At 43.6% G+C, this 20923-nt stretch overlaps 1 protein-coding gene and 1 non-coding gene across 2 annotated transcripts in view; both read left to right on the plus strand.

Moving 5' to 3' along the window:
- The first annotated feature begins 1093 nt into the window (after positions 1-1093).
- On the plus strand, positions 1094-1174 carry LOC121823019 (small nucleolar RNA SNORA24). Its single transcript, XR_006064313.1, has one exon. It is a non-coding gene; the product is annotated as a small nucleolar RNA SNORA24 (small nucleolar RNA).
- A 12286-nt stretch (positions 1175-13460) lies between these two features.
- Positions 13461-20923, plus strand: part of Ell2 (elongation factor for RNA polymerase II 2) — a 63140-nt gene continuing 55677 nt past the window's right edge. Inside the window, exon 1 of the mRNA XM_076551976.1 lies at positions 13461-13864. Within this exon, the coding sequence (XP_076408091.1) occupies positions 13718-13864 (147 nt within the window). The 5' untranslated portion in view covers positions 13461-13717. The remainder of the gene's footprint in view (positions 13865-20923) is intronic.

Genomic DNA, 20923 nt, shown 5'->3' on the forward strand with positions numbered 1-20923 from the left:
ATTTGGAAAAACACAACATAAATGCCACAGTGACTGAGATCTCACACTATCCAATAAGGGGTAACAGAGAAATGGCTGCCATTTATTTTAGGTTTATAATCAGTATCTAAGTTGAACTTAAGAGACAGTAAAATTGTTGAGAAATAATTCATTTGCTTAAGACTATTGAAAGGAAAATTGGCTAGGGTACTTCACAATCTTCCCAGCAGTGATGGTCCAAAGCTGATTCTACTGTAAAGTTACAATAAACATGACTGTGCAGTGCTGACGAAGAAGAGACACACAGGTCGATGCAGAGCCCTAAGGCCAAAAATAGGCCACGCAGATACCAGTCAATTGATTTTTGCCACAGGTGCAAAGGTAATTCGGTGGAGAACTGTCTTTTTAACAAACAGTGCAATGCCAAATGCCAGAAAGTGAAGCCAGACACTATCTCTGACAGAAATTAACTCAAAATGAGCAACAGGGTTAAATACCAATGGGAAGTTCTAAGACTTGGAGGGAAATGAACGCATGAGAAAATCTTTATGACCTTGATCTAGGAAGAGTTCTTAAACATACCATCAATGTATTATCTATAACAGGAAAAAATTGTACTTCATCAAAGTTAAAAACAAGTTTGCTTTGCCAAAGAGAGTTTTAAGAGAATAAAAAAATAAAGGCAGAGACCCAGGGCAAATATTGAAATCTACTGACAAAAAAAAGTACATGCATGTGTTCATGCGTGTGTGTGTGTGTGTGTGTGTGTGTGTGTGTGTGTGTGTGTAAAAAAACTTAAGATGAAAATATCTCAATACCCAATTTTTCAAAAGTACAAAAGACGTGAAGACTTTTACAAATGAGAAACACATGGTAAGTTAGCACATGAAACCAGCTCTGTAGCATTAGTCCCTGGGGAAATGCAAACTAAGGCCACAATTGAGACATTACTAATTCTCAAAAGAAAAACTGAGACCAGTTAAATCTAACAAAGTATATTTGACCATGAAAAGGAGTTATAGAAACACACATTATTCCAAAGACGGTTAAGCCACACACACCACAGGTGCAGGTGACATTCACAGACAAAGTAATATTATGCATAAGAACCAACCTCATGGAAAAACTATCTTACTTATTGGCAAGGCTGTCCCCTTTAGTTTGTATCAGATTCTGGTTTGCACAAGTAACAGTCTTTACTGTTAAAAACCCACAGGATACTAGGATATGGGAACACTTTTCAAAATTACTATTAAGTGTTTCTAAGAAAAGAAAAAGGAGGAGGGGAAGGGGGAGGAGGGAGAACCACCTGGTTGATCAAAGTGAGTAACTTTTGCAGCCTGCAATTGGCTGAAATTCAAAGGTTGTGATTGGCTGAGATTTAGTAGCTTGATATTCTCTAATCCTGGCTTTAAGGATACAGAACCATAATGGCATCGTTAAGGAAGCTGAGGAAGGAAGAATGGGAACTTGAGGCAAGCCTGGACTACATAGGAAGACTGACTCAAATTAAGCAACCTGTCTTATTTAGAGTTACTATTGCTGTGATGAAAAGCAGCAGCGACCAAAGCAACTTGGTGAGGAAAGGGTTCATTCGGCTCACACTTCCACACTGTTCACCATCACAGGAAGTCAGGACAGGAACCTGAATGTTGTCCTTTTTTAATGGTTTCTGCCTTTTAAGCCACAGCTGTCTGAGTCAGCAACTGCAACTGCACCACTACCAGCACTGGTCAGGCTGCAAGGGCTGTAGCTGGAGGGAAATCTATTCCCTCCACTCCAACTCTCGCAAAGCTACGAAGGGAACTTAAATAAACCTCTCTCCCTCTAAAGAACTCAAGATTCAAAGGTTAAGGTGGAATTCTGCTCTTCAGAGAGGCTGAATAGCAAGCAGCTCCCCTCCCCTCCTTGCTTGCATCCTCCAAAAAGCCCTTGTGGGGCTCCTCACCCCTCCTTATAAACCCTTTCTCACCTGGCTCCTCCCTACCACTTCCTGTCAGCTAGTAGCTGATGCAGCCTCCTGATGGCAGGTGAATTTGATTTAATCAAACACATCTTTGCACCATTAGACAAACATTTCAGAGCATAAACAAAAGTAACACACCTTGAAATAATATTCTACAACACCTGAAGGCAGGAGCTGATGCAGAGTTCACAGAGTGCTGTTTACTGGCTTGATCTTCATGACTTGCTCAGCCTGCTTTCTTATAGAACCCAGGCCCACCAGTCCAAGGATGGTACCACCCACAGTGAGCTGGGCCCTCCTTTATCAATCACTACTTAAGAAAATGCCCTACAGCCAGATATTATGGAGGCATTTTCTCAATTGAGGTTCCCTCCTCTCAGATAACTCTAGCTTGTGTCAAGCTGAATGTGGTAGTTTGAATAGGTACGGCTCCTAACTGACACATGTATTTGAGTGCTTGGCCCATAGGGAGTAACACTATTAGGAGGTATGGTCTTGTTTGAGTAGGTATGACCTTGATAAAGGAAGTCTGTTGCTGCTGAGGCAGGATTTGAGGTCTCATATGTTCAAGCTATGCCCAGTGTGGTACGCAGTCTCCTTGTTACCTACACATCAAAATGTAGAACTTCATCTCCTTCTCCAGCACCATGTCTGCCTACATGCTGCTGTCTCACTCCATGATGATAATGGGTTAAACCTCTGCATTGTAAACCAGCCTCAAGTAAATGTTTTCCTATATAAGAGTTCCTGTGGTTATGGTGTCTCTTCACAGCTAACTAAGACACTGACATAAAACTAGCCAGCACCATACCCCTAACCCAAAAAACATTGACAACAGTACATTCTTAGTTTAGGTTATAACTTATTTCCATTCCAAGCTAGGATATTGTTTACTATCTATAGGAGCTGTTGGGGCCATGTACCAATCCAGGTTTAAATTGAAATTATTTTAGTATCCTCTAAGACAATGGTTCTCAACTTGTGGGTCATGACCCCTATCAGATACCTTGCATATCAGATATTTACATTATGATTCATAACAGTAGCAAAATTACAGTTATGAAGTAGCAATGAAATAATTTTATGATTAGAGGTCACCACAATATGAGGAACTGTATTAAAAGATCACAGCATTAGAAAGGTTGAGTACCAGCGCTCTAAGACAACTAAGATAAATAAAAACCTAGTAATACTAAGTTACCAAATGCTAGAGTTGCAGAAAAACTTAAACCATCAAACACAAAATGGTACGAACATTTTGGAAAATTACAGTTTATTACAAGGCCAAGTACATGCTTGTAATACATACTTAGCTCACTTGTAGGTATTTGCACAAGAGAAATAATATTTGTGTTCAAGCAAAAGCCATTAATGAATGTATATAGTAGCTTTATACATAATGCCCCCAGCCTGGACACAATGTCAATATCCTTTAACCGTTATATAAACTGTATCCACAAACACACACATACACAAATATTTCTAAGCAACAAGAAGGGACAAACTACAAGTACATACAGTAACATGGGTGAGTCTCAAGTGCATTGTGCTTAGTGAAAAAGCCATAATGGATGATGGTCTAAACTCAAATGGATAGCATGTTTTCAAGGAAAATTTTGGTGGCCATGTTAGCTAATTTCATGTCACCTTTACACAAGCTGGAGTCATCTCAGAGGAGGAAACTTCAATTGAGAAACTGCCTGCATAAGATTAGGCTACAGGCAGGCCTACAGGGACTTTTCTTAATGATTGATGTGGGGGAAATCCAGCCCATAGTGAATGGTGCTACGCATGGGCTGGTGGTCTGAATACTATAAGAAAGCAATCTGAGCAAGTCATGAAGACTGAGACATTAAACAGCACTCCTCCATGGCCTCTGCATCAGCTGCCCCAAGTTCCTGACCAGTTTGAGTTCCTGTCTTGGCTTCCCTCAGTGGACTGTAAATTAGGCTATATAAGACAAGCTGTTTCATCACAGCAATAGTAACCCTAACTAAAGCAACAGCATGGGGGGGGGGATTAACATTGTTTGTCAATTACATGCCCCAAAGAAGAAACTTTACCATATAAAAATTATAATTGAATTTGAAAAGTTTGTTCTAGTACTTGAATATTTTATAATAAACTTTTGGGATAGTTACCATTCAAAACCCCCCAAAATTCCTTCACAGTTAATATAGTTAAGTTAAATGTCCAGTGTGTTTTTTTGTCAAACATTCAAAATGAGCATGCAATCAATCTGCTCAAAGCTATATATCAGAGTGGGTGCATAAAATACATTAATTTCTTAAACTATGGGAGAGAACTGTTTTTAGAAAAAGAACTTAAAAATGATGCAAAGATACTCAGCAAATCAAAATCCACTTAACTCAGACATCTTTATGTAAAGCACACTTTTCAATGAAGTAAAATCATGCTGCCTGGCTGTCTATACTATTGAAATTCAATATAATCTGCTGACTCCAGTCTCAGAGCTTCACCCTCGGTCACAGTCATGAGAAATCAACATTCTAGATTGTTGTTTTTAAGAAATGTGAGTACCTCTGGTAGAACTTAATACTCCTGTGCAGGTAAAGCAAATCACACCTTATACTTTTTGTGTGTTTTACACTGGTTTAGTTGAGAGATATTGGGGGGAAAACATTGCAGTTCAAATAGCATGAGCTTTTAAATTATCTAGAATCATTTTCTTACATAACAGAAGTCATTTGTCCAGGGCAAGAATTAGAGGAACAGAATCAGAAACAAAAGTTCCCCTTATTCTCAGTCAATGGTCATGCTTCTGGGACCAAATTATAGAGTCCCAGATACATTTCTGTTAATTAGACATCATTAAAATTAATTTGCTAAAACAATTTGAAAGTGACATCACTTTTAGTGCTGTGCATCAATACTAGACCCTGGAGCTACATGGATTCCTTTCCTTTCCAAGTTGAATACAATTTAGTTGGACTGAAGTGAAATTTTGGTCCAGTTAGGACAGATGGAATTTAGTGTATAGTCAGCAAACTTTATTTAGTAAGTTATGATAATGATTAATAGCTATGAGCTTTTACTAAATATATTTTCAATTATTTAAAACTCAAACTGTTCATCATCTCACTAGAAAATCTTATTTCAAACTTCTAGTACATCACCACCTGGTAATTGGTCTGCCTGCTTACTCTCCCTGTATCTCTTTTGTTCTCTGTACTTTCCAGATCAACGTGTCATCAAGCTCCCAAACTATAACTGAACATACTTCCTGTGAGGTGTGCAAAGCCAAGACAACTTTCTATGGGCATGTATCATAACAAATAATCATAATGCCTAAAGAGCAGTATGAAGCCAACTCCTCTTCCCTCCATTCCAAAAATATAACATGTCTGCATGCAAGTGACTGCAAGTAATGTCAAGCTAGGAAGATCATGGAAATACACACAGGAACACACACACACACACACACACACACACACACACACGCACACGCACACGCACACGCACACGTACACAGGAACACACATACACACACACACACACACACACACACACGCATGCGCGCACACACACAGGAGCACACACACAGGAGCACACACACACACACACACACACCAAGGCAACAAATATCAGTACCAGTATCAGTAGTCCATGTTGCCATAATTCTAAATAGAAGAGAGGTGTGTAACCCTTAGGGTGGGCTTGGAATTTGGGAAGACTTCCAAGTCCTTTCCTTTCTCATCCTCTTTCCCATCATCTCCCTTAGAAAACTTGTTCAATTCCACCTCTTATTATTACTCCAAGGTATAGATTCTGAGGTCTTAGACCCACATTTTCAAATATTTGCCGGGCACTGAGTCTGACGGTACCTCTAATATAGCCAGCTCTTCTCCTGATTTCCTTATTTTTTCTATCACATTTCCTAGGAAAACAAACACGAAGATAGTAATTTCTGGTACATACTCACCTCTCAGACCTTAACAGCCTTGCCAAACCAGCCGTTCCTACTGTCTTAGAGTCTTTCATGTCCTCCTCTTCTGTTCTGTTCCCAATCAGTACTTGACTATGGGGTTCATTTTGTTTTGCTTTCTTTTTTTTAATTTAATTTTATTTTATTTTACAATATAATTTAATTGTATATATCAGCCACAGATTCCCTTGTTCTCCCCCCTCCCACCCCCTTCCCCTTCCCCCCAACCCACCCCCCATTCTCATCTCCTCCAGGGCAAAAACTCCCCTGTGGATTGAGATCAACCTGGTAGACTCAGTCCAGGCAGGTCCAGTCCCCTCCTCCCAAGCTGAGCCAAGTGTCCCTGCATAAGCTCCAGGTTTCTAAGAGCCAACTCATGCACTGAGCACAGGACCAGGTCCCACTGCCTGGATGCTTCCCAAACAGATCAAGCCAATCAACTGTCTCACCTATTCAGAGGGCCTGATCCATTTGGGGGCCCCTCATTTGGCTTCTTTCTTCAAGTATCTCCCATTATCATCCATTACTTATTCTTCATTCCCCTGAATAGCTCCACCTTGGATTAGAGAGCTCCAATTAAAGAGCCTCCACTAGCTCCCCAATGCTCACAAATCTGTGCTCCTGTTTTGTTTTGTTTCTCAAAACCGGGTTTCTCTGTGTAGCGCTGGCTGTCGTAGACCAGGCTGGCCTCAACTCAGAGATTCCCCTGCCTCTGCCTCCTGAGTGCTGGGATTAAAGGTGTGTGCTGCCACTGCCTAGCAAAGTTGTGCTCCTTAAACCAACAGGAAAAACTCTCTCCATCGTCTCTTGAAAGCCCCTTTGTCTCATATGACAGTCAAACCAAAGTGCTGTCTCTGCCTCACTCATCTCCTACTAGCTCCTATATAAATACAGCATCCTTATATTTAAAATGTTTTAATACTTTATCGCAGGTGAAAAACACAATGGTTCCTTTTCTCATAACTGTGACAGTCAGCAGACAGAAGCATCCTAAGGAAGAAGTTTATATTAACTCACAGTTTGTGGGACTATCAACTAGTCTTCGTGGTGGGAAGGCATGATGGCCGGCTTGGCTCTGTTCACAGTATAATATCTTTAGAAGGAGCTGACTCACATTTCAGAAGGTCAAGAAGCAAACTGGAAATGGGGACATCACCCTTGAGAGTCACCCCTAGTAGTTACATCTGCAGGCTAGGCCTTACACCCCAAAGGTTCCACTATCCTCCAAAACAGCAGCAGCAGCTGGGGACAGCATTGAATCCTATGAGCCTGGGGAGACGTTAGTTCCAAATACAAGCTTTACACCCCAATGCTAACTCTTCCGCTTTCCCTGCATGCTGAGCTGAATGATTTCTAGCAATCTAGAACTGCTGTCATGTCACTAATTGATGTCTATACAATGCTTCTTGCATAACATGCCTTATCCTTGTAGCTTATTTCCTGTTAGACTGCACTGCCTAGTTCTAGCTCTGTAAATATTCTAACCTGAAAGTATCATGTTGCTTAATTTTCCAAATCCCAAGCAGTAGCAAAAGGTCCCCAAACAGTACACTATAAAGGACCCAGGACCAAATACTTGAATCAGTATTTGAATGACTGAATATAAAATGTGACCCACCACAGCTGTGATTCTAGCCCTCTAAGTTGAACCACAAAGATCTTCCAAGTTTATAAGTGAGCTATATTTATTGTATACTTTCTGCATAGTAAGTACTAGAAATTATGTCATAAAGTAACTGGCATTTTCCCATGGGAACAGGTAATATCATTGGAGTACTTTTGACCAAAGACACATTGTCAAATAAATCATGGGTATGAATGACATGCAATACAAGCAAAGATATGAGAACTATAAATCTAATAATTTTGAAATGTCATGTGAGGTTTTTTCAAATGGGCATGTATGTACTCTGCAAACTTATTACACAAAAGGTTGCAATGCAACACAAATCATACATGACTTACACAAACACTAGAATTAGTTTTCATAAATCCCAATAAGTCACCAAAACTAAATGGATCACTTTTTTTTTCTTGCTTGCTATTTAGAAATATGTTTAGTGTTTATCGTGAAAGGGGATGGTTCAGATGATTCAGTGTTCTTTCAACAGCATCAACAAAATCAGTTCCCAATGTGCCTACAAGGGCCCAATGTCTCATGTTCAGTTTAAACCTTCAGACCTCTGAGCCATGTCCAAAAGTAGATTGATAGATTTGGAAAACAACGCCAGAGATCTGGCCTGGCTCTGTTACTCATATTGTGAATCATACACAACCTCTCTGAGCCTCATTTATCTCAAAAGTACAGAGAGTCTAGAACAATAGCTACCTCACAAAGTTCTAGGAGAAAGAAATTCAGAGATAATATAACTTAATTGCTTTTAAACTATAAAGCCTTATCAGGAATAAGCGAGTAAGCCTGGTACGATGGGAAGCGACTGTAATCTCAGCACTCAAGAGACTGGAGACAGTGAGTTTGAGGTAGGCCTGAGCTCTACATCCAGACCATTTCTTAGTGTTGATGGTATTTGTTCACTGTAAACACGTTTAGAAGTGCAAAGTTGGGCAGACAAGCAGCACATTCCCCTTCTACCTAAATCTTGAATTTATTTGGAAACATTTGAGCTTCTTTGCAGCACTCTTCTTAGAGTCTATTTGACCTCCTTTGGGGCTTCACACTACGCTGAGAAGCCATAAAGCAATTGTCATGTATGAAAAAGAGATTGTTGGTCATTGTCTTATGAAGGGTTCCCCTCATCAAGACAGGAGTTAGTTTTGCTGTTATTGTTTTGGTAAGCAAGATAATAAAATTTGACTTTTCTTTCCAAAGGACACACAACCTCTTAAAGATGTGTCTTCAAATGAGAAAAGGCAAAAAGAAAAGAAAAAAAAGAACAACAAAATTAGGGAGAAAGAAGTTTATGTCATGTGGGGAGATTTCTGGGTGCTTGTGAAAAAACTCCAAGAAACAAGAGTCTTGTGACCTCAGTTCCTTCAAAAACACAGAATTGTTCTTGATTATTCTTTCGTGCCCCTCCCAGGCATAGTGGACAGGAGTGAGTTTACTTTCGATTATTCATTACAACTGGCTGTTTTTGTTTATATGCTTCTATGAAAAAACATGTTTGTGCTGTTTGACGCTTGCCTGCCATGTTCAGTTTGCTGTTGTGATTGCACACTTTACTCATGTGACTCTTCTTAACCCTCGGAGTATACATTGCCTGGTGCTTTGAATAAAGTTGGCTATTGATGAGACTTTAGCCTGCCTCATTTATTGTCTCCATTCTCCCAGGTGCCACCACCTTTAGAGCAGTAAACAGGTTACAAGGGGGTTAGTAAAAAACGAAGTGTTATATGTCTGGAAAAGAACCTGTTGTGTTCAATAGCTCTAAAAAAAATAAAGATAACTATGCTATCACTACTCAGCTCCTGGTGTCAAGGAAGGAACAGAACAGAAGAGGATGCAGGATGCGGCAGAGCTGATAGGGTACATTAACCAACTTTCCCTATATCCAGATCAAGCACTTAAAAGTGCCACACTGTCCTAAAGGGAGACTAAATATAGAGGAGGATGCTCAGAGGATAGCCTGTGGGAGAAAGCAGGAGCTGCCTGTGCCAGGGTATGCACACACCAATCCCAGTGTTCTTCTAGTATCCAAGAATGATCACAGAAGTGGGTACCTGAAGGACTGCCATCATGGGAAGTCCCTTTTAAAAAACCATTTGTCTTGGGCCTTCTCTGTATATATGGCTACAGAAGGACTCAACTTCCCTTCCCAACATCCATATACATACCATTCTTAACCCAAGCCTAGATAAACATACAATCGACAGAAATACAAGATGTTTGCTGAAACCCACCTCAGTCCAAGTCCTCTGGTTCTTTTTATCTACATAGCACTCCAGTCCACCTCTAACCCTTTCTAACAAGAAATTATTAAACAAGCCCCCACTCTGTTGCCCGACCTGGCCTGGAACTCTTAATTCTCCTACATTAAGCTTCTCAAGTGCTGGGATAGCAGGTTTGTCACTGTGCCCACCTCAAAGACTTTACTACACAGAGAATTTACATTAAAAATGTCTGGGTAGATGCTAATAAAAATCAAAAGGTTTGAGTAAAAATTATGGTCTTCCAGATTTGCCTAAAAATTAAATCTGTCGATACTGAACCCGTTCACGATCACTTAAAATAATCTGCTGGACTAAGAAACTATCAGGCCTTTACATAATCCCAGCTCACCATAATCTAGTACCACCATCCCTATGACATTTTGTTTGGTCCCGTTTCACTTATTTGGGTACCAAATGGGTCCTGAAGATATCAGAAACATTGGAAATGGTCCTTAAATATGCAGCAACTACAGATGAGGGTGCTGCTGCATCTGAAGGCCAGAGAATGTTTAAAGGTCAGGCAGCCTCTGCTTGAACTACACATGTACACATGTACAAAGCCATGGTAGGCCCTGGCTCAGATTACTTCCCGTTGTCCTTTTGTGGCATTAAGGTGGGTTTCTTCAGTGAAACACAACAGTATCTCTTTGACATACATAGGCATTAGATTAAAAAGCTGACTCAGAACCATCTCTTCCAATTATAATAGGTTAGGCGCATTGCTTTTAAATTAATGGGGTCTGTGTTTCCTCATTCACAAAATGAATGGGTTTATCTAGAGTGATTATTACAGTAATTTTTATTGGCCTCTCTTTGTCTGTACCACCTCTACTTATCAAGAATCTACTTAGCAGTCAAGAGACCTTAAAAGTTTTACCACCTCCACAAAACCTCCCCAGACTTCTTTCTTTGCATGGTTTAAGCTCATCACCAACATATCCAAATTAGCATTTACTAATTCTCTAATTGCTTTGCTGTGTATTGGTTCATTCACATTTATGAAGAAAACTCCCCTGGAAACCATAACATTTAATTTTTAAATTTTTTTCCACAGCATGTTACACTTAGCTGGCATTTAGTGACTAATTATTTAAGCTGAACAAAAATACAGAAAACATGTATACAGTGGTAACCATCCCAAAGGGTGATTTTCATCAGCCTTCTTCAAATTAATTATCTTTAAGGGCAGCACAACTTTACCATTTGCTTTGGGTTGGCATAATCAATCAAGAAGTCTATTAGACATTGCTCATGAAGATTGCTTCCACCCCTAGTTGGAAAGCTCAAAAGGGAAAAACAATGTGCAAATAAACATTAACTCACTACAACACCATATTACCCATTAAAATGTTTGATTTCCATTAAAATAAGGAGTGAGAAAAAGTTACCTAAAATTAAGAAAATAATCACCTACTAGAAAAGGGGGCAGACATTAGATGTTTGAAAACTACAGTGAAAACTCCCCCACCCTTTGGATGTCATCAGAATTCTTAGTAAGAGGAGACTAAGTTAGGATCTCCTGTGGGCGGGGATTTACCCACCCTCACCGGAAAAGCAGTGGGTACAGGCTTAACTTGTTCTAGCCAAACCTCCCCCATCTCCATGTTCACTCCACCCCCAAATAACCAAGGCTTTAGACGTGAGGTAAGTTCTTCCCTATAGAAGTAAAGAAGACAAGAATAAAGAATTCACATACAATTTCTTTCCAGACTATATTTCACTTAGATATGAAGTATTTGAGTAAGGTATTCTAGGAGGAAAGATGAAGCTTTTATTTTCCCCTGTAAATTTTGTAATTCATCCTTTGTTATTGCTTTAATTTCCCTATTCAGTGAATTTAAGGGAATTGGCACAAGTTAACAGGTGTAAACCATATGTTAATAGAAGTAATACTAGTGGGCTGAAATTAGGACAATTTACAAAGTGACCTCTCTTGATGAAACTATACTAGATACCCATGCTTTTATCTAGTCCCTACACTACAGGAAGATAATTCCTTCTGAGACTCGCAGTATAAACATAGAAGGCTTGAGGGTCTGGAAAAAAAGGGGGGGCATTTACTTAGGTGTGGAGTGGATAAGGAATCAAAAGAGATCATAGCCCCAACTGTATTAAAAAGCTAGAGAAATACTGATTAAATACCTATAAAAAGAATCCCTGAGCTGAGCAGTGGTGTCGCATGCCTTCAATCCCAGCACTCAGGAGGCAGAGGCAAGCGGATCTCTGTGAGTTCGAGGCCAGCCTGGACTACAGAGTGAGTTCCAGGAAAGGCACAAAGCTACACAGAGAAACTCTGTCTCAAAACAAACAAACAAACAAAGAATCCCAGCAAAGACATAGTAAGGTTTTACAATCTGAGAATAATGAACATCTCAAATTTTAAAACAAAAACGAAAAAAGGGCATTTTTACAGAATGCCTATCCCAGCTTTCAAATCTTTCACTTGATTCTTTGTTGTTATTTTTTGTTGCTGTTGTCTTTTGAGACGGGCTTGGTTTGTAGTCCAGCTGGCCTAGAACCCTCCACAGTCAATCTCCCAGCCTCAGCTCAGCAATTGTCTGGTGTGTGGTATTTTTAAAATTATTATTATTATTATTATTATTATTATTATTATTATTATTATTCTCACATATATTGCATACCGACTTTGTCTTGTGTTTCTGGTCACCCAATTATTGGCCTCTTCAGGGAAAACCTATCTCGTCTATCCACACACAGCTTGAAGAGCTTAGGCGCTCTCCTCTAGCCATGCCCACACAGAGCATAAACCGGACCAGAAAGTAAGCCAAGCCTCCTTACACTTTGGCCTCCACCTCCTTCATTTAACCTCAAGAAGACCTTTTACTAGCCTAAAGCCTAGCCAGGTTTCCTCGCAGTCCTGTCCAATGAAACGTAGAGATCTCGAACAGACTCAGAGAATGGGTGTCCATGTTTCTTTCCACCGAGGTTAAGATCAGTTCTACTCTTCTAGGGTCCTCTGAAAGAAGAAACCCCAAACGGCACGGCTTTCCCATGCCTCATTAAAAGGCGTAATCCTGATCATGGGGTGAGTGCCAGGCCATATTCTGTTCCCATAAGACCACACGCATGTATGAGTTGGTCCTGAAAGGCTTTGATGTTCAACTCTATTTATTGTACCATGCCTACCGCACGAAACACATTTAACCTTCGGGCATAATTCTGTACTGAAGTTGCTCCACACAACTGCTGAAGACGACAGCCGACTACGTAATTTCAAGTCTGGAATGAAGTATCCTCGGTTCACTCCTCTACCGAACTTCCTTTTAAGGAAAAGCTCTGGAGACTGCCTACTGCGTCCGCCCCTCAGAGGGACATCAAGGCCCAGAGCTTCCGCAGCTGTCGGAAGGCAAAATCCGTACTTGGTGGCCTGGCCGGCCTCGACCCGTGCGGGATGGGGGTCCTCACCACCGACTCCTGCGTTCGGTCCACTATTACCCGCCAGGGGGCGGGGCCTTGACTGAGACGACCACATCTGGTAACCTTGACGCCCAATTAGCAGGGGATCCCCAAAACGGCTCGGCCAATCGCCGCAGGCGAGCCAAGAAGAGACGTGACGTCAGGTGCGATTAACTCGGCGCGTCACCCCGACGTCAACCTCTCCTCTGTCGGACGTCCCGTCCCGAGCAAAACTCCGGCGACTTTGGGCCCCGCCCCCTCGAGGCGAAGGGCGGCCAATGAGGGCGGCTCTGTGGGGACGCAGGCCAATGAGCAGCGGCCGGGGCGGGGCGCGAGCTCGAGGGCGGGGCGGCCGGCGGCCGTGGAAGCCCGAGGTCTGGCTGCGCGCAGTCTATGACAGTACGTCAGCAGCGGGATGGCCGTAGCTGTGGCGGCGGCTGCAGGAGCCCGAGCAGCCGCGGCCGCAGTGGAGGCTGGAGCCCGAGCGGCGTCCGCGGTGGCACCCCGGGGCGTTTAAGATGGCGGCGGGGGGGGCGGCGGGGCTGCGGGAGGAGCAGCGCTACGGGCTGGCGTGCGGGCGGCTGGGGCAGGACAACATCACCGTGCTGCATGTGAAGCTCACCGAGACGGCGATCCGGGCGCTGGAGACTTACCAGAGCCACAAGGTGAGCGGCGGGCCAGGCGGCGGGGCGGCCGGGCGGCCGGGCGGGCGGCGCTCGGGGAGGCGGCGGCCGCTGCGCTTTCTGCCCGGCCCCTGGCGCGGCGCCGGTGGGGCGCTGGCTCCCGCTGCTGCCTCGGCGCCCGCGGAGGGGAGCGGAGCGGGGCCGGCCGGGGACGCCGACGCCGCGGTCCGGGGCGGCGGGGACTGGGGCGCGGGCGGCCGGGCGGCCGGGCGGGCGGCCCCTGGCGGCGGGGTCGGCCCGGTCTGGGCTGCGCCGCCGCTGCGGGACTTTCCGACGGCGCCCGCGGGGCTCCTGACTTGTTCGGTCCCGCGGAGAGACGTGCGGCGACCGCCCTCCCCACGGAGGGGGCGCGCGCAGCTACCGGTACGGACCGGGGGCCGGCGGTCCGAGTTGTCGGGGGGACGCCGAGGGGCGGTGACGCCGCAGAGCGAGGGGCAGCGGCGCTCCGTGGGGGTGAGGACGCAGCCTGCACTCTCAGGGACGTGGGGACACTGGCACCCCGCGTGTAGGCGGGAGTGTACACCGTGTACTCGGGAAGGCCGGGACACGGGCGCTGCGGGGAGGGGGAGGGGGCACACCTTGCACTCCCGGGGACTCCGGCGCTCTGCGTTGGGTTCCCGGAGACGCACCGCGTCCCGCGTGGCAGCGACCCTACACCACATCCCGGGAAGAGACACCAAAAGACCCAAAACGTAAGGGTTCCCGGGAACAGGACGGCAGGTTCTGGGGAAAGGGATTCTCGGAAGCTCGGCGTGCCCGAGAGGCGCACCGCGTCCTGTGCTGACTCGCCATCTGTAGACGAGGAGCGAGCCCGAAGGTTGCGGTGGGGGCACACAGGGCATCCTGAACAGACTCTGATCTCTTCCCGGGCCCCGGGGAGAAACCTGCGTGCCCCTCTCATGCCATACTCCGAGCGCCCGGCTCCACTTCTACGGGAGGAGGCTCAGAGGCACAAAACCCGCAGTTGGAGTCCAAACCCAGCAGCACTTTCACACTGAAAGAGTGGGGCACCAAAAAGACACTTAACTAGCTGGGGGTACAAGGAAGCCGATTGTGGACGTGGAGTAGGGAGACGAAAGTGGATATATTGTCGAAGGGAAAGCTATACCATATGTGGGACCAGTGACATTTTGTTCAGAGAGACAGAAAGAGCTACACCCCGCGGGGCTTTCTGAAATAGCTCAGTGCCTACTCAAGAATATATTCCAGTTTGTCTCAAAAAACAGGCACAGTTCGGCAGAGGGACACCCGACTTAGACCTCACATACTTAGATAAAAGTGGAGAAAAGAATTAACATCTGTTGAGCTCCCACTAGTGCCAGGCACTTTAAATGCATACCGAGAAAAATAGTCTTAAGCAAAGCCACCAGAGAGGCAGAAACCTGGGCCAGCAGAGGCTCCCACACACATGCATATACACGGAGGAGGGAGGGCACAAACAGTTGTGTACATTTTGGGAGCATGTGAGTTCACATGACAGGGTATTTTATAAGCAGAAAAGGGAAATTCAGAGCATACTCTCAGGAGGCTCCCAAAGAATTGGTTGGACACATGTTATGCACAGAGAAGCATATGGTGAAAAGTAGTCACAGGTTTTGTGGGGGATGGAGAGAGGGCAACAGGGAAGAGTGCGAGCACAGAGAGAAATACACCTTCGCAATGCCCTGGCAGAGGACCTCAGACGTGGCCAGGAGGCCAGTAATACAGCCACCAGTAAAGACCCAGAAAGAAATTTCAAACTGAATGTGCCAGGAGCTGCTCTCCAGACAGGTTCACAGGCAAGAAAGAGGCCAGCACCAGCATGGAGTGGGAGGCCCATCTGGGGAAAGCCAGATGTACAGGCAAGCACGGGGGCCAAGGCTGACAGTGGAGAGAAATTCAGCCCTGCAAGATGGAGCGATAAGGTTGTGGGTTCTAAGGAAAGGGCATAGGAAGGAACGGAGTGGGAAGAAGGTAGGTCGGGGTGTAAGAAGAGGAGCTTAGGCCCCAGCCAACAACAAAACAGACCTGGGGATAGGAAAGGCTGCAGTAGAGTGGGTGGGGAGTCCCTTTGGGAGACCACAGGCAAACCGCGCAGTTGAACAGTGATATTACACCACACTCTGTCGGGAGTGGAAGACAAGAGAAGGTGTTGCCCAGGATAACTGGAGGGACAGAGAAGCCCCAGTGTCCACTGGTCTGCATGTCCCCTGAAGCCCTAGAAGGGAGTTTGTTTTCTTGTGTTTGTGTGGCCTTGGCTTCTGCCTGGTGTTTCCACAGGGAAGTTCAGTTTTGCAGGGCGTTTAGAGTGGTCAGCTCACCTCTGTTTACATGTCAGTATCTTTCCAGATCTAAAATTACTTCACTGTCAACCCTCTACTTAGTTGATTATTTTTATTTTTTAATGTTGTTTGTTTTAATTAAGTACTAAAGTCGGTGGCTTTGTTCTTAACTGTCCTTAGTGCCTAGTTCTGTCCTCACTCGTTTTTCCATTCTGGCTTTTAAATTAATGGATCGGATCAGTCACGTGTCTCTACTTTTCTAAATGTGAAGCCTGGTTGGTTAAATTAGCCTTAGAATTCCCATTCTCCTGAAAACCTGGTGATGGAAACAGTGGTGTGCTGTGGCGGGAGGGTTGAATAAGCTGACGGAGCACTTTGTTTTGGGTGCCGCCCTGTCCCTGGGTTGGCAGCCCTGCCCTTAGTTGTGTCACTTAAGGGATACTTTTTTTTTTTTTTTTTTTTTTTTTTTAAGGAACGCTTGTTAAGAGGCTGGGAAAATGGAGTCTAACCTGGGGTGAAGATGACAGACCTGTTGTAGGGAAATGGGGAGGAGATGCAGCGCTGAGGACTCTTCTCACCACCACTGATGGCAGGCTTCTCTGAATACAGAGCTTGAGCCGCCCAGGGGCTTGCCTGGGTGTCTTTCCTGGTTCAGCCAGACCAGGGCTCCCCACATGGCACAGAAACGGTTTCTGGCAGCGGGCATCTGCCTGACCCCTTTACTCCGCCAGTGCAAGGGTATTTATTTGGTCTTTTTCACTTCCCATCCTAAGAAGTAATTGCTGTTGGAGACTGTTGGCTTGTGGTAGATAATGGAAAAGTTGGGGGTAGTTAAGCTTATCATCTCTCTGGGCTGGGGGCGATTTTTATTTCTTACATAAACTTGCTCCTGTACTAGTAGAGAAGGGTACTTGATGGCAAATAGTTACCAAGAAGCTTTGACTTAATAAAAGGGATGATGAATTTTTTTAATGACTTTCTAAGGGCCAACAGTGTTAACAACTTTATTTGCTAAATTAAGTGCCAAGAGTTCTTTTTGTCCATATTATTTTATCTGTTTGATTTGCTCTTCTAAATAATCCACTTGGCATGGGGCTTCACAGAAGTCGAGTTAGGAATTTAGAAGCTATGATGTAGGCAAAGTGTATAACTCTCTAGATATAATCAAGCACAAGTTCTGGGTTCTCAGGGCTCACGGAAACAGAATGTGATAGAGATACTGAAATCTTGGTTTTCACAGATCACAATTCTTCATTGTTTCATAACACAGAACTTCATTTGCCTTCATTATTCAAGTTTTCTATTTTCAGAGAAATTTGGAGAATGTGAATGAGCGTGCTGGAAGATGCAGGTGGAATGAATGGCTGCTGGAATATGGAACCAGTTTCAAAAGTGCTTATATATAAAATAATAACTGGAAGGTTATTTTCATGATTTACAGAAAACGTATTTTAATACGGGTATCTAGAATGTCAAGCTTTGTCTAAACTTAGATGACTTTGAATTAAAAGGACAAAGAACAAAGTCATCATAAATTACAGCTTTATGGTCTGTGATTGTGTGGTGTGCCTGTGCTCAGCATATGTGAGAAGAGCTTATATTACTATTGTGTATTTCCCCCAAATGTCAAACTATATATAAAATTAAAATACATTTTAGCTGACTTTCTTACTAATACAGCCTTCTTTCTTTTGACATTTTAATAATATACTTATATAATAAAAAAAGATCTCAAACCACTGTTTTTAGATTTTGTTATTGCTGAGCCCATCAATTTGGTCTTTTTTTAGATTCCCCGGGCCTCACATTGAATGTAGGGCCTCACATGTGCTAGGCAAGCACTCTCTCTACCACTGAACTGTAGCCCCAACCCCTTTTGGAAAAAGAATCTCACGCATTCCAGGCTGGCCTAGAAAATGCTATATAGTTAAGGGTCGCCTTGAACTTCTGATCCTCTTGCCTCCACCTTCCAAGTACTAGGTTTGCAAGCTGTTTGAAGTAGTGTTGGTTTGCAAACATGGGCTTTCTTTGTGCTAGGCCAAATACTCTACTCCCAATTGAGCTATATTCTCCTGTTTCTTTCCTGGTTTTGAGACAGGGCCTTACTGAGTTGTTAGGGCTGGCCTTGAACTTCTCTATAGCTCAGGCAAATCCCAGTGAGTTACTAGAACTGGCCTTGAATTTACTCAGTAGTTCAGGCACACCTTGAACTTGTAACTCCCTTCCCTCAGCCTTTTATAAAAATGTTCCCTTAAAGCTTCAAAAGGAAGCCAGGTGGTGATGGCAGCCCATGCCTTTAATCCCAGCACTCAGGAGGCAGGGGCAGGTGGATCTCTGTGAGTTCCAAGACAGCCAGGGCTACATAGAGAACCCTGTCTCAAAAAACAAGAAACAAAAGCCTTCAGAAGTGGTTGGCTCAAATAGTATTATGCTTTCTCAACTACAGCATAAATGTCTAACATGGCTGCCTTCAGGAGCGTAGATATTCGTTTTGTGTCCCTGAAGATCAAAGAGCAGCTGCCTTTGTGTAGGAATCACTTAATTCTTTTGTCAGCTCTATTGGCTTGAAATTATTATTATTATTTTGCTTTGATTATTGTCATTTAGAAAAATGTTAGTTTGAAACTTTTTTACAAGTGTACTTAATTTTGAGTGGAGTTCATTATCTGTATTTTTAAAATCATGCATTTGAACATGTCAAAACATATGCTCTTGTTAGCCTGCTATGTCATTGTCCTTCATGGAAGCTCCAGGTTGTGTGTCACGTGATCTTTTTTTCTTTAGCCCTTGCTTCAGCAGGTGGTAGGACAAGCTTCCACCCTGAGGCTTTCTTCCAGATAAATTTTTCAGCAATTGATTCAGTGTGGGTTAAGACACAGGAAATAGGGGGGCTGGAGAGATGGCTCAGCAGTTAAGAGCACTGGCTGCTCTTCCAGAGGACCCAGGTTCCATTCCTGGCACCCATAGGACAGCTCAAAACTGTGTGACTCCAGTTGTAGGGGTTGGACAGCATCACATAGACATGCCTGCAGACAAAACAGCAATGTGCACAAAATAAAAAGAAATAAATCATTTTTTAAAAGACACAAAAAAATAATCACCCCATGCTTCTTTCTTGCTCCCAAATAATTATGTCTGTTACTTTTCAACAGTCTGCTGTGTAAATCCAGCTGCCACCTTGGGGTCTAGACTTGTGCCACAGCAGTGCCCGTGTTGTCGGGTGTTACTGAGTAATACCGTGAGGTTTGCTGTAGATTCCATTATTTGGTTTCAAAAGTGTAGCTGGATTTCACTTAATTCAAATGTTCCTACTTCTAGACCCATTTTCAGTCAGTCCTTGAGCTTCACATGCTGTTATTTTTTAACCAAGGAAAGATAACTTCATGCCCCAATTCTGTATCACTTGAAAAGTTTATCCAAATGCTCAGTTCTCAGTGCAAAGGAGAGTGCTCCTTCCTGAAGAAAAATAATAGCCAGATTGCCTAAAAAGATAGCCAGGGGACCTTGGCACCCAGATTGGGAAGAGAGAAAAAGATCATATGTGAAGGCTTGGAACATGTTCAAGAAAAGAATTTAAAAGGAGTATAGCATTCTTGGAATGGCTTCCAGGGAGGCTTACCAAGGACAGTCCTTAGGTTCAGCCTTTCCGTTTGCTCCTTTCACACTCAGGGAAGACTACAGAGGCTGTGCTGTAGCACTTGCCAGGCAGTTGGTGATAGGGCCAGATGAAGTCAGTGCTGGGTCATTTTTCGTAATTTGCAGTGAACCTTTTCTTTGCCATAAGGATGCTCTGGAACTGGCACCATCATCCAGCCATTTGGGGATAAATGTGGAATGTTTGAGAAGATAGCTCTGAAATACGGTATGATGGTCATTTCTGCTTTTACAATAAAGTGGGGGAAAGCATATAATAGAGCCCCACATTTGACTCCCTTACACACCACACGGCTGTATAGAACATTTCCTATGACCTAAGCAGAAATATAGAAAAGCCAGTCTGGAAGATAGTATAATTTAATGGTTGTGTTTCTACTGCCAAATTAAAGCTAAAAGACATGGCATAATTCAGGTCAGGTTCACCAGACAGAACTCCTTTCTCTGTCTTTGTTTTATTAATGTTTTTTCATCTTTTTAAAAACTGTCCTTTCATCTTCCCCTAAATTTCTACCATCTGTAATTCCTGCTGTGGTGTTAGGGCTCTTGTGAATAAGTTAAAACTTCAGAAAGCACTGGTTTAAGAGTTTCTACTAGTACTTTGCCGTCATAGTCCAAACCTCTCTCAAATTGCTGTGGCTGTGTAACAGAAGACATGGGAAAATCGTATTAATCTACATGCTACTTAAAAACTCATGAGTCAGATCAGCACCTTGCATTGACCTCTGTTCTGCGGACATTTGGCTACTGGCTTCATAGTAATTACATCATTAGGCTAGCATGGACTTCCTTGCTTCCTTCAGTCTTTTGTATTATTAGTTTAGAAATAAGCCTTGGGTGTTAAAGGACTTGAGCATTAAGATTTTTGGTGACTAGAAACTGGTCTGGGGGACCACATCTCCATCATACCAAGTGTCATAGGTAAGGAAGGAACAGTGGTAGAAAAGCTGGGGCAGTTTCTGCTAATTGCCAGAAAGAACCTGTTTCTCTTAAGCCCGAGTGAGGGAGGAAAAAACAGCTGGGTTTAAGGGCGTACCAGCAGGTTGGAGCAGGCTGATTATCTTACTGAGTAGTTTGGACTTTGTTCTTCATTACTGTGGGGAGACTGAGTGGAAATTTAAGGTGC

Source organism: Peromyscus maniculatus, chromosome 15 (assembly GCF_049852395.1).
Source record: "Peromyscus maniculatus bairdii isolate BWxNUB_F1_BW_parent chromosome 15, HU_Pman_BW_mat_3.1, whole genome shotgun sequence".
NCBI classification, from domain to species: Eukaryota; Metazoa; Chordata; class Mammalia; order Rodentia; family Cricetidae; genus Peromyscus; species Peromyscus maniculatus.